The sequence below is a fragment of the Bos indicus genome, chromosome 28 (assembly GCF_029378745.1).
Source record: "Bos indicus isolate NIAB-ARS_2022 breed Sahiwal x Tharparkar chromosome 28, NIAB-ARS_B.indTharparkar_mat_pri_1.0, whole genome shotgun sequence".
Classification (NCBI taxonomy): Eukaryota; Metazoa; Chordata; class Mammalia; order Artiodactyla; family Bovidae; genus Bos; species Bos indicus.
Window position 1 is genome coordinate 28,484,396 of NC_091787.1, and position 14,604 is coordinate 28,498,999.

The 14,604-nt window shown below is 44.0% G+C and overlaps 1 protein-coding gene across 2 annotated transcripts in view; it reads right to left on the minus strand.

Moving 5' to 3' along the window:
• Window positions 1–3,933: 3,933 nt before the first annotated feature.
• Window positions 3,934–14,604, minus strand: part of MICU1 (mitochondrial calcium uptake 1) — a 218,243-nt gene continuing 207,572 nt past the window's right edge. For both annotated transcript variants that reach the window (XM_019953951.2, XM_070782354.1), the window contains exons 11-12: window positions 5,876–5,965; window positions 3,934–4,922 (exon numbers count right to left, since the gene is read on the minus strand). In XM_019953951.2, the coding sequence (XP_019809510.1) occupies window positions 4,762–4,922; window positions 5,876–5,965 (251 nt within the window). In that variant the 3' untranslated portion in view covers window positions 3,934–4,761. The remainder of the gene's footprint in view (window positions 4,923–5,875; window positions 5,966–14,604) is intronic.

The following is a 14,604-nucleotide window of genomic DNA, read 5'->3' on the forward strand; positions in this document are numbered from 1 at the left end:
TCCCGGAGTTCACCCAAACTCACACCCATTGAGTCGGTGATGCCATCCAGCCATCTCATCCTCTGTCGTCCCCTTCTCCTCCTACCCCCAATCCCTCCCAGCATCAGAGTCTTTTCCAATGAGTCAACTCTTCGCATGAGGTGGCCAAACTATTGCAGTTTCAGCTTCAGCATCAGTCCTTCCAATGAACACCCAGGACTGATCTCCTTTAGAATGGACTGGTTGGATCTCCTTGCAGTCCAAGGGACTCTCAAGAGTCTTCTCCAACACCACAGTTCAAAAGCATCAATTCTTTGGTGCTCAGCTTTCTTCACAGTCCAACTCTCACATCCATACATGACCACTGGAAAAACCATAGCCTTGACTAGACGGACCTTTGTGGGCAAAGTAATGTCTCTGCTTTTGAATATGCTATCTAGGTTGGTCATAACTTTCCTTCTGAAGAGTAAGCGTCTTTTAATTTCATGTCTACAGTCACCATCTGCAGTGAATTTGGAGCCCCCCAAAATAAAGTCTGACACTGTTTCCACTGTTTCCCCATCTATTTCCCATGAAGTGATGGGACCAGATGCCATGATCTTCGTTTTCTGAATGTTGAAATTTAAGCTAACTTTTTCACTCTCCTCTTTCACTTTCATCAACAGGCTTTTTAGTTCCTCTTCACTTTCTGCCATTAGGGTGGTGTCATCTGCATATCTGAGGTTATTGAGATTTCTCCGGGCAATCTTGATTCCAGCTTGTGCTTCTTCCAGACCAGCGTTTCTCATGATGTACTCTGCATATAAGTTAAATAAGCAGGGTGACAATATATAGCCTTGACATACTCCTTTTCCTATTTGGAACCAGTCTATTGTTCCATGTCCAGTTCTAACTGTTGCTTCCTGAACTGCACAGGCACTAAATGCTAATAAAAGGATGATTTTTGAATATCATGTACGTTCTTATGCTCTTTCCTTACTAACCCTCTCTCCACGTTCTCCTTGCTTCCTCTTAGATCATCTAGGAAACCCATCTGAGCCCATCAAGGAAGCCCAGCAGCTTGGCTCCCCTCTTAGTTTCTTTTCCTGTCCAAAGCCTAAGGGCTAGAACTGCAGTTATTATTTTTTTCTTTTTACTTTTAAATATTAAAACAATTTTTTTTTTTTTTTTGGCCGTGATGGGTCTTTGTTGCTGTGTGAAGGATTACCTCTAGCTGCAAGTGGGGGCTACTCTTCGTTGTGGTGCTCAGGTTCTCACTGCAGTGGCTTCTCCTGTTGCACAGCACAGGTTCTAGGGGCACGGGCTTCTGCAGTTGAAGCTCACAGTCTCAACAGTTGCGGCTCATGGGCCCTAGAGCACTGGCTCAGTAATTGTGGTGCTCAGGCTTAGCTGCTCTTCCAGGACCAGGATCGAATCTTCCTGGACCAGGGATCGAACCCATGTCTCCTGCACTGGCAGGTGGATTCTTACCCACTATACCACCAGGAAGTCCTATTTTTTTTTTTAAGAAGTAGAGAACAAAAAGTAGACAACTTTTGTGTGTATGTGTGTTTAGGAGTGCCACTGACCTGGAGAAGGAAATGGCAACCCACTCCAGTATTCCTGCCTGGAGAATCCCAGGGACAGAGGAGCCTGGTGGGCTGCCATCTATGTGGTCACATGGAGTCAGACAAGACTGAAGTGACTTAGCAGCAGCAGCAGCTGACCTGGGTCCCTAGATTCTTTAACAGAAATTGATAAGAGGCCAGATAAGGAATTCAGGCGAGGCTTTATTGGGACTTAGACTAGCACAAAAGGGCAAGAGCAGGTAACAAGTGCCCTGCTCGCTCTCGCATGGAGGGCAGGCTTGTTCCCTCAATGGGGTGAGAATAGGAGTGGATTCACGCTGGGGCTGGAGGGTGGGTTCGGTGTTCTGCCCATTCCCTTGAAGGCGCTGTGTGCAGGGATCATGCGCAGTACCCTGCTTTTGCTCCTGGCACCTAAGTGGCAGTTGGTCTGTAGCTTTTTATCTTACTGTTCATCACTGCACTGACTGAGGCAGGCATGCTGTTGTTTTTAATTCCGTGTAGTTTCTCTGCATTCTGTTGCTCAAGGAGATGTTTGTCCAGCTGCAAGTGCAAGCACTCTGGGAAAGGGTCCCAGACTCCAGTCTATCTCGGGAGGAATTTCCTAAGGCACTGTTAGTATCACCTCTATGTTGTCTGAGACATTTTAAAATTAGCTTTTGATGGTGGACAGTTCCTTTGATCATGTCACTGCTTCGGGTCTGAACTTGATGGGTGACAATCTCACAAAAATTACATCAAATTACAGCAGTGCTTTTATAGGTGGGCAAGTGATCCTTGGGAGGTAACGGTGGGGCTACTAATCTTGTCTGGAAGAGGGTCAACAAAGGGACAGTTTGATGTGACTCTTGATGGCAGAGGGAAAGGTTATCCTATCTAGGCAGAAAAACAATGGGAATAAAAGGAGAACACAAATCAGCCTTCTGTATTCCCAAACTCTGCCTATTAAAATCCTCTCAGCCTACTCATAGGTGTCCTTGGTCAAAGCCTCCCTTGGGGCATCTGGTCTCTTCTGGGTGCCTTAGCCTGTGCTTCTTATCTGCACATTTGCCCTGCTGTGCCGAGGTGTGGCTCTCCCGTCTTCTTGAGCACCCGTACCTCCTCTGCTTCCTCAGGCTCTCCTAGGAGCTAACGGGAGTTCAGCTGGAATTCCATGTACCTGTGCTCTTGATGCCGGGTCTAAGATGTTGTGGGTGGGATCCTTCCCTTTCCTTCTGTGCTCTGGTTTTCAGCTTCGGTGAACGCAGGCCATTGGCAAGTCTCTCCTTGAGGGAATGAATGCCCCACATAGGCTGTGAATGGGACTCTTCTTTCAGGCTGGAGAGACAAGGACTGGGGAAGAGAGTGATTTGGGGACCATGGGACAAATTTAAGAAAAAGCTCGTATTTTGCTGATCCTTAGCCCTGAGACAATGAGCAAGACAAAGGCTACACTTGGGTACCAAGAATACGTACCCCAAGAAAGCACAGACTGGAAGATACTGGCAAACTCCTTTGAGAGAGAATCTAATCTGCTCCCAGAAAAGATCTTAGGACTAGACTTATTAAACTGCTCTGGAGAAAATGCTGGGGTTGGCACAGTCCACAGGTGCAGACCCACATCTCTGCTCTTCTCCTGCTGATAAACACTCCCTACCAACTTTCAGGATTCAAAGGAAGCACTGGGCTTTTGGTATTGGGGTTCTATTACATTGGCAGTGAGACCCTATCCTGCCAGGGAGCAGGTTCTGGAGGTTGGAGGTACTCTGGAGAAGAGCTGAGGGAGAGGTTTCTGGACATGGAGTAAAACCTCTAAGCCCATTAGGCTGAACCCTATCTGTCATTTTATAGTTGAGAAAACAGATGGGAAATCGCTTGCTTGCTTAAGGTCACACTGAATTAGTGGCAGAGCTAAATCCATAGAAAACACCGGTTGCTATGGACTTTTTTTTTGGCCATGCTGCAAGGCTTGTGGGATTTTATTAATAGTTCCCTGACCATGGACTGAACCGGGGCCCTCAGCATGGGAATGTGGAGTCCTAACCCTTGGACCACCAGGGAATTCCCAGTTGCTATAGTGCTTAACACTGACATCTGCCGTACCAGATGATGTCTCGTATCCCCCCACACCCCCCACCACCCCTATCTTAGTTCCTTATCGTGGGGCATGAGTGATTATGGACCACCTAACGTGGTCCAGGATGAAATGCTATCCAAACCATGATGAAAAACGCCACCACTAACCTTCAGATACCCTCACTTTTTGTTTATGCCTGATGTGTCCTCTCAACAGGAAGAACCAGATTCTGGTAGAAAGAAAATAGGTCTCTTGCTAGCAGGATCTCAAAGCCAGTGGAGAAGTGAAATGGAAAGGGCCCTGGAGGATCCTAAAATAAAGGACACAGGAGCCTTTGTGTGTGTGGGTTGTTTATTGCAAACTGTTATAATTAAAGTGGTATTTTACAAGTGTTTTTAAGACAGAGGACAGACAGGCTCTGAGCTGGGCCTCAGCTCCAGAGGCACACACCTGGGGGGGAAATGGCACTTGCAGGGAACACGAGCTCAACTGCTGTTCACTTCGTAAGCACAGTCGTGCTGGAGTCTTCTTAGGGAGCCTGAGAGGAAAAGAAGGGGGTGGGGACAGCCATGAAGCAGCTGCTTTAAATTCCTAATCTCGCTCCATCCCCCCTGTGCACATGGCCTTTCGGAGCAGGCCTCAGAGCCACCCTGGGGACTGACACAAATCCATCCTTGGGCCCAGGCTTCCTGCCAACTCGGGGGGTCTTGGTCATCCTTGTTATCACTCATCACTGATTTCCTTTTTCTGTCAGAGGTTTCCCAAATTTGTAGCTTACAAACACCAGCAGGAGGAGAAGCAAGGAATGTTCTTGTTAATATAAATCCAGAGCAAGACGGCTTGAGAACTGGGTGTTTCCCAGGGTTGGCAGGTATGTGGACAGTTGCCTGCATTCTTTATCCATAGGTGCTTGAACGCATAGTAGTGTTGAACATGCAAAGGGTCTGCACTTTTCGGACTTGCTCATGTTTTTGAGAACCTCTAGAGAGACTCACTGGATCAGAATCAGCCTAGCAGAATGTGGGGACAGGGGAGACTTGAATCCTAAGATCATTCCCAGGAGAACGGGAGCGCTACTTCCAGAAGTAGCAGCAGGGAGGCTGTGCCAAGGCTCTGTGCAAGGAGCCTGGTGTGGAGAGGGGCTCCTTGTGCAGCTTTGGGTTACTGTTTGGGCAAAGCGAAGTCCCAGGCAGTCTCCTGTGCACATTTCCACATGGCCTGCATGAGGCGGGTGAAGCCCATGTCTTTGGGCTTCTCCAAGCCTCTCATCAGCCGTTGCTTCATGATAGAAACAAATTCCTTATTGCTCAGCTCTCCATTGCCTAAAAGAAGAGGCAAACACAACAGAGATAAGTGAAGGCCTTGAAACAAAGATGAGAAAATTCCACTGTCACATCGTGTCGGTTCCAAAGCCTAGCACTCTCTCACGGCCAAATTCAATTCTCTTGGCTAAAAGTGAATTGATTTGTGCCTTCCCTGATGTTTTCAACTGCAACTCAGTGACAATTCAGTGTAGTGTGACAGAAGTTGAATGAGACTATATTATATGTCAGGTCCTGTGCTATGCTAGATGTTGAGAATAAAGAGATAAAAATGACTCTGTCCCTTGAAATACCATCAGATCGTGGGAGAGACAAGTAAATTATTTAAGTATTATGGTAGACGTCATAATGGGGTAAACAGAGGATGCTACGGGGCACAGAGGAGGAATGTCTAGCTCAGGATGGGGAGGGTACAATTACAGATCAGTAAAGACTTCCTGGAGGTGACTCTTAAGTTGACTCCCAAAGGATGAGCAGGAATTGGCCACACACAGGGGAGTGAGACGGGGGAGGCATTTCAGTGGTGGTTATAGCACAAGCAAAGGCACAGGCAGGAAGCAGTCCAGCTGCTGGAGAACCACACTGAGTGAGGTGTTGCTGGACACAGAGGTGCAGGCAGGGTCAGGAAACCAACGAGGCAGGCAGGGACACAGGTCCCTAAGGAGCCTGCATCCTCCTTAAAGGGTTTGTACTTTATCTTCAGGGCAGGAAAGGAGGACTGCAAGAAGGGAGGAAGATGTAGTTAGATTTTCATTTTGGATGGATTTCTGGCTGGCTGATGATGGCGATGGCCTGGAGAATGGCACAGCTGGAGTATGGGAGCCAGTTCAGAAGCTGCTGTGACAGTCTCGGCTGGTACACTGGAGCTATCTGCAAGGCTCCGTCAGAAACAGTGTCTACGCCAAGGGCAGTAAGCTCGGTTTTCCTGCCGGACTCCAGAGGGCCCCACTTACCATCACAGTCAAAGAGCGCAAACACCACATCGCACACATGATCTGAGAGTTCCACTTTAGCCACTGTCCTGGCTACCTGCTGCATGGTCACTGAAAGAAGAAAGACATTGAGTTAGCCCAGCAGAGGGACTTTCGTTTTGCTTTCTCTGAATGGAAGGATAAAAATATTCCATCATAGTAAAAAATTTTCAGATGTATTTGTGATAATTTAGTTTTTAATCCATAACCACCCTTCCTTTTCACTTCAGGTTCCTTTTTTTTCTATTGCTGCCACACTTTAGGAGGTATATATAATTAAGTAAGAATGCCTGATAATAATTCATAGGGAAAGTAGATAAGAGGTTACCAACAGCTGGGAAGTTAGTGGTTAATAGGTATAGATTTACCATTTGGGGTGATGGATAATTTTTGGAATAGTATTGATGGTTGTACAACATTGTCAATGTAATGAATGCCACTGACATACTTTAAAAATGACTTAAATGGCAGCTTTTGTTATATATATTTTACCATAATAAAATTTTTAAAAGTTAAAATCCACATAGTATTTAAGGATGGAATTCTAAGTCTCAAGCATATAGTGGTGGCTTTTCTAATAACTTATTACCAGAAGAGTGCCTTGCCAAAAAGTAAAGAATATCTGATATTATTATAGTCTCCATCTTGGCATTTCCCTCTCACTGGAAAGAACACAGTAACAAAAAGTTAAGGAAATAATGAGGCAGCCAAAGGATGGGGAGGTGAGAAACAAGGAGGCTAGTCTGATTGCACTGAGGCTTCACCACCAGTTATTGATGAACAGCGGAAATGCACAGCTGAGCTCCTGCCCCTCCTCCTGACAGGTCTGCCATCACCCACTTTGTTTCTCCCAACTGTGCCCCTTGAGAGAAGCAGTGGTCCCCACCTCGCTAGATCAGAATAGTTTTTTCTTTTTCTTTTTCCAGACTTCATCAGAAAATCTCTTCTCTCCTGCCATTTTCTCTTTCTTTGACATTTACTGTTAAACACTAGCAATCATGTGAAAATTGGTTCTCATGAAAAACAAGCCAGGAAGGAAATTAGGCGATTTCCCCTGCCTTCTCTGCCATTTATCCTCAAGCTTGATCTAGCTACATCTAGAAATTATGTTATTGCTTATAGACACACTCTTAAGTGAGGTAAAACTAAGAGGAGAGAAAAAGATGAATTTCTATTCATGAATCAACTAGCAACGAAGTGTTTGTATCTATAAACCTCAGATTTGTGTGTGCTCAGTCGCTAAGTCCTGTCTGATTCTTTGTGACCCCAGGGATTGCAGCCTGCCAGACTCCTCTGTCCACTGCTGCTTCCAGAAGCAATGTAAACTTTTCAAAGTCAGCGTGTTTTCTCTGCTTATTTCATTCCTATAATTTCAGTTCTCTCTTGTCATTTTTTTTCTGCATTTTATCTCTCATTTCACCTCTGTGCCTCCATGCATTCTCCACCGTGCTCTCAAGGTCAGCTGATACAAACGCCAGAACAAGGCAGAGGAGCAAGGTGACGCAGGAGGAAAACTGTGCTTGCAGTCATAAGACCTGAGTTCTAGTCTTGGCTCCACCAACTTGCTCGTGTGACCCTGATGGAGTTATGTGATCTCTTTGGATACAATTTCTCATATCCAAAAGAGGAGATGCCACAAGATAACTGCTAAGGTGGCTTAGTAGTGCAAAGAGTGGTTCACTGGCGTTTTCCAGAATCTGAGGGCGAGAGACAGGAGTGGAGGGACACAGAAATAGCTGAGGATCTTGCGTGGTGAAGGACAGAAGAAAGGCATAAAGGCCACAAGCTGGGCTGTGCCTCAGTGTCCACAGTCTCTGGCTGGAGGGGACTGGGCTGCTCACAGGGCGTGAAGGGCTTTAGGTTCTTTAGGAAGTGCTCACACTGCACTTCCTCCCAGGACATGAGTTAGCATGAAAGAGGAATCATCATCCCTCGGAACTACAAGACTTAAGCAGACTATCTACTGTGTGGATATTCATGAGATGTAGTCAAGTGCTGCCAGGGGAGACGGGGCCTCTATCAGACTGTGGAAGTTTTAGGGTTTAGAAACTTCTCCTGGTAGATCTGGACACTTTATTTTCTCAGCTGGCTCAGGCAGAACCAATTCCTGCTAACTAAATGGCCTGGGGAAGGAAGAGAAAGCAGAAGGCCAATTTGCAAGGAAAACAGTAACTGTTAAGAGAACTAAAGGGATAACAGCTGGTCATTATACTTCTCAGTAGGAAAATCTACTAAGGAAACAATTCACCTCAGAAGATTGCTCAGTGAAAAGAGAATAAGATCAGAAGACCCTGGGTGCTCTCAAATTGTGGTCATTTACCAGACTACCCTATGCAGCCACAGAAATGTGTCCTGAAAAGCAGTTCAAAACCTGCTCTATATTAGATAAATACGGACACTTTATGTTAACCATTCCTTTCTCTGCCAATGTTTGTTAACCATGCCCTTTTCACATCAATACCACACCTGTTTTAACTGATAACTACACCTCTTTTTCTCTCAGTTCTCTCAGGGCAGAGTGCCCATCATCAATTCTTCTTGATGCTCCCAGTGCCCATCCTATTCCCTATGAAGATGGACCTTCTCCTCTAAATAAACCATTAAATAAATAATATTCAATGTTAGTGAGAGCTCTTGGCTTTTTCAGGTGAAAAGGTCACTGAAGTGGTATTAAGTGGTTGCAGAACAGGGACTTCTCGAATCCACAGGTGAGAATGCCTCATTACAAAGGCCATCTCTTAACAGAACAGTTACAGAGTATGTTTCATCTCATGTGGAGAGGGCTCGAATGCCCTCTGTACTACAGGAGGAAAACAGGGCTGCTGAGGTATTCAAACCACTGGGATGTTACCAGCCAGCAAAGGGCCTGGCTGGGGTGCCCTTTCACTGTCTGAGATCCTCAGACAGGGCCCCAGGGTGTGAATCAGAGCAGTGGAACATTAAACTAGCTGGTGAGCTCCAGCCAAGAGTACTGGGGACAAGTAGGGTGACAGATTACAAGCCAAGTGCTTGACAGCTGGTCCCGAGAGCTGGCTCATTCAGATTTGCTTCCACATCTCTGAACCACAAAGTCATAATTAAATCACAGCAAGAACAATCCCCCACCACTTCTGCCCCAGATCTCAGCTTCTCCATGCAGACCAGTTGTTGGTACTGGAATGTGGGCCTCACCTATTTAATGATGCTAACTGATGGATGACTGGGATTCTAATCTGAAAGATATCCCTATGGAGCATGAAATCCCCCTGGAGAAGGCCTAGGTTTCCAAGGCCTATCTATTCCTTTGATATAAATCTGCTCCAGTTGCCTGAACAATATATGGGCATGAGACTGGGTGATTTCTACTAGATTGGGATGGGGAGGAATTTGCAGAAGCAGGCTCACTGGCACTCAAAAATGTGTTAACCATCTGGCTCTTTGAAAAGTCTAAGCAGAATCTGAGATGCGCCAGGTCCCCAGATTACTCTCTGGCATAGTCCATGACTGGACAATTCAGCAGCACAAAGAAATACATACTGAGTTTGTGTGACTATAATGTCAGAAGCTATATTACACAAAACTATCTATTCACAACAGTACTCAAACAGAGGAAAGGAGAGTTCTGGAGGGATAAGAGCCCAAATATCCATTTGGAATCAGAGAATCTTAGAACTGGAAGAGACCTCAGAAGAAAGATAAAATGCAAAGAATTTGAATAACTTGCTCAACGTTATTCAAAGGGCCACAAAGCTAGCTGGTAGCAGGGCTGTGCCTAGAATCTAGGTCTCCTGACTTTCAGCCCATGCTTTTTCCTATACACACTGGGCTCACTCCATCCCTTATGTGGACAGTGGATCCCCCCATGAATCTGTCACTCTATTTTTTTTGTGGGGGGAGGGCATGCCATGCAACTTACGGGATCTTAGTTCCCTGACTAGCAACTGAATCTGTGTTCTTGGCAGTGAAAGTGTGGAGTCTCAACCACAGGACCACCAGGAAATTCCCAGGAATCTCTCATTATAAGTTAAGAGAAAGAACTCAGGTGGAAGAAAAGCCAAAATATGAATTACTCCTCGCTAGTGGGCAGGGATGAATAACTGAATAATAACTAGGGGTTGTGAGGAGCCAGCACTGTAGTCTGACCACAGATCTGATGTCCTGTATGATGGAAGACATCAGTATTCCCTTGGAACATATACTGACAATGTTAGGGACAACTTGAAAGGTTTACTAAAATGCAACCCAATGAAAAGCATATGAAATAAAGGTGGCCCTGGGAGTTCTGCCTGTGATGCATAAATTGAGCTGTGCACAGCGTGACCCAATTAGGAGCTGCCTGTCTCTTCCTAATGCAAAGGCGTTTGGAAAGGTGATACGCCAAGTTGGGTTGACAGTCTCTAGCTGTGTGGCCATGTGATGGTTCCTGTCTTCCTGGGCCGTAGTGGAGAAAATCAAAAGCTGGCTTGTGACAGCCAAGGTTAAGTGAGGGAGACATTTCTGCTTCAGCTCTGAAAAGGCTTATGATGTAGAGGTCTTAGTTTCTTAAGTCCATCCCTGGATGGCTTCGGGGAAGGTGAGGACAGGGGGAAGGATTTTCCTTTAAAGAGCACTTGTCCTTTCTTTTGCATCTTCTTCCAGGGTACTTTGGCTAATACAACACACACATTTCAACCTGACTGAAGGAGGGGGGCGGTGGGAAGGAAAGGACAACATTTAGGATAACAAGCAATTTCAGGAGCCAAGAGTAACGCAGTACACTAATAATGAAAACTGTAACACTCTGTGTTATGCACAGTGCTTCCGAGCCACAGGCAGGTTGACCAGCTCTGTGTGCTCAGGCCGTCCACCTGTCAGAGGTGATGCTGGTGATCCTGGCTCTTAAATACTGGTATATGCCAGAAAAAAAACTGTGGCCAGGTTTTCTGAACCTCAGAGCATCCTTCCAGATGACTGTCTCAACAGGCTTACATGCTTAACCTAGTAAAACTGGTTGACAGGAAGGTTTATTGCCATTGTCCAGTACTGTATCTGGTGTCATTAAAAATGCTCATCACATTTGTCCACAAAAGGCAAGCATTTCTACCAGCTCCATTAGGCAGTGATTTCAGGTGCCACATTCAGAAGGCAATCACAGTTCAGTGGGGGAAACCATACATATCATTAAGATTGTGAAACATATAGGAGAATTATCAGACATATTAACAGACACACATGGGTTACAGTGGAATAGTTTGTATTTGGTTAGAGGTACATTTTGGATCCTCATTCCAAAGGATTAAAGAGACAGACTGCTCCAGATATGGCATGTAAAGTAGTAAGTAGTAGGTGGTGGAGGAATCAGTTTGAGTAAGGACTGGAAGCAGGAAAGGAGGCTAATGCCCGACTAGACAGCTTGAACAGAGGTGTAGGTGGGGATGAGAGCATTAGGATAGATTTGCCATCAGGACAGACTGGCAAGGGGCCAGTCAAGTCTCCTTGCAGGGAAACCTTTATAACACAGCCAGGTCTTAACTCGAGACCAATTTACCATGTTACCAAAATTTACCATATTTGCTTTTCCTTCTTTGACTCTTTTAAATTTTCATTATTTTTTATTTTAAAAAGTTATTTTTCATTATATAATACGTTTAGTTGTTTGAAATTCAAATGGTACAAAAGGGTTGAAGTCTCCCTCTCAATGTCCCTTCCCCCTCCAGATGTTGTCCGGAAGCAACGAACATCTCCAGTTTCCCTAGAAATATTTTATAGATAGAAAATCAAGTATTTATTCTTCACTTCTTCCCACAAAATGATTTAAATATATGGTTTTCCTTGACTCATTTAACAACATATCTAAGAAATAATTCCATTCCAATAGATAAGCAATTCCTTTTTGACAGGTGCACAGCATTCCACCAAGAGCACGTGTCATTATTTAGATAACCACTTCTTTATATTATTCTAACCTCAATCTTGGAAGTGGCTTTTATGCTTGCTTTGCAAAATTACTTCCTTGGTGGGCTACAGTTGTCAGCCTCAAGAGAGTCTGAATCTCTGATAACTAAAGTTGAAAGCAACTGAGATATTTAAGTTCAGCTTGCTGAAATGATACAAAAGGCTAAATACACTTCATCTTAACAAGTGTCTTATCAAAACTGCAGAGGTCTCTAAGGGCAGTAGCCCCTGAAGCCCCTGCAAAGCAGCGCTTGCATTAAATACTAACCTCTATACTTCCCCAGTTGGTGTAATTTCTTTCTGATCCTTTTCATAGCAGGATATAATGCTGCTGATGTTCTTGTCTCTTTAGGTGGGTGTTTTGGTGGTTTATCTTACCCTCTTTCCTCTCTCCTTCAATGGTAATCATGAGTCCCTAAAGCAGCTCTCCTTCTCCTTGGGGCACTTATAAATAATTTCACTAAATCACAACATATTCAAAGCAACAGAGGTAAGCCAGAATCAATCTTTAGAACTGCTAAGTGACTTTAAATTTTGGGGAAAATAAATTAGTTCTCTGCAGAGAGAGAAAGTGCCTCATAAAGCAAACATTTCTTTCAGAATTTGAGCTTCTGTGCCTACAGTATGAATACTTTTGTTTTAAAAATTGATGCCTTTGTCTTAAATGAATGGAATCCTGGCAAGCACTCTCCTTCACACATAAACGTTCTTACAAAATGAAATAATGAACTGAAGCACAGGAGCCTGCCTCCCACAAACTTTAAAAGAATTTATAAGGACTTTCCTAGAGGTCCAGTGGTTAAGATTGTGCGTCCACTGCAGGGGGTACAGGTTCAATCCTTGGTCAGGGAACTAAGATCCTGAATGCTTGGCAGCATGGCCAATAAATAAATAAATTAAAAAAATACAAGAATTTACAAAATAGGAGCTTTTTCCCCATAACCTCTTCTCCACACATCTTTATGACATTCCCATTTCCTGTCTTCATGCTACGGCTGTCTGGGGATGCTCTCCCGTACATTCTTGTTGTAAACTTTCCCCCATTTTCGTCTTCTCATAAAAGCACTGAGTCACCTATAGAATTCTCTAGACCCTTCTAGTGGCAGTGAGTGCTATGCACTTGACAGAACAGTGGTATGGAAGTGAATGAACTGGAATCTCTGGTCTCAGTTTTGTATCACACTAGCTGTGATTTGAGCAAGCCATTTTCCTTCAAGTGTAATTAAAGAAGTTAAAAACAAGGAAGTGAGGGTTTAAGTAAAATGATTTCTAAGCTCCCTTTAAGCCCTAAAATTTTATGACTGACATGTTAACATCCTTTTAGATAACATGGCTTAGATGAATTAAAATGTGCATATCTTCAGAAGTCCTCAAAAGAATTTAACTGGTAATTTCTGGAATTACAGCTGGTATGGTGGGTAGAATTTTGAGATGGTCCTCAAGATCCCCACACCCTGTAAAATCTCCTCTCCTTGAAAGTGGGCAAGACCTGTGAATAGGACGTGATACCACTCTTGTGATTAGGTTACTTTATATGGATAAGGTAATGGGATAGTCATTCTCATGATTACAATTATGTAAGAACCCATCTCGCACACTGAGGAAAAAGATTCTCCTGCTGGCTTTGAAGAAGTGAGCTGCCATACTGTAAGAGGACCACATGGCAAGGAACTGCAGTGGCCTGCTGAGAGCGACAGCCAGTATGAAAAAGGAACCTCAGTCCTACACCCAAAAGGAGCTGAGTTCTGCCAAGAACCCAAATAAGCTTAGAAGAGGACTGTCTGTGAACTCCAGATGAGAAAGCAGTCCTACTGATGCCTTGATTTCCGTCTTGTTAAAGACTTTGAGCAGAGAACCCAGTTACACTGTGCCTGACTCTCTGACTTATGAAAACTAGTATGATAAACAGGTGGTATTTTAAGCTGCAAATTTGTTGTAATTTGTTATAAGCAAGAAAGTAGGGAAGGTATTTATGGTTGGGAATGTCCTTTAGAGATTCCTCAAATAATACTTTATATACAGCTATGCTCATTCTAGGTACATTTTATGGAACTGTCACTTTTCTGCAAGTACTATACCAAGCTTTATAAATCAGCTCTTATCAAGGCACTAGCCAAGATCTAATTAAGTTTTAGATTTCTTAACAAGAAAATAAATTAAAACTGCCACCATTCTTTTGGGAATTCAACAGCCTTGCTCTGATTTCAAATGTATTTGATAATTATAAGTCAGTTCATTTTCACAGATTTGGATACAGCTTTAGGCTACAACATGTTCCTTAAAACATTACTACATTCAGTTAAAAGCTGATTTAGTTACAGAGTTTCAAATCTGGAAGAATGCTTGGCGATATTTAGTATAACATCTAACCTGAGGTCAGAGAAATTGTGATTTGCCCATGTGTCAAGGAAAGTAATGACAAGGGAAGGTGTCATACTCCTCTTGTCCTCCCCCTCACCCTAGGCTTTTATTAGAGAGTTATACCATCCTTTTCAGGATCTGATCAGGTTAAAAATTAATTCACTCATTTATTCAACATTAATTAAATATCTACTATATATAAATAATTATTCTAGGCTCAGAGCAGGACACAAAGATGTGGAAAACATGGTTCTTGTCCTCAAGAATTTACAGTCTAGTAGACAATTACCCTTTGATTGCTACAAATACTAGAGATATTGATAGGGCATAGATAGTCCTAGGAACAGGGCTTCCCTGGTGGCTCAGATGGTAAAGAATCTGCCTGCAATGCAGGAGACCTGGGTTTGATCCCTGGGTCCTGAAGATGCCCTGGAGAA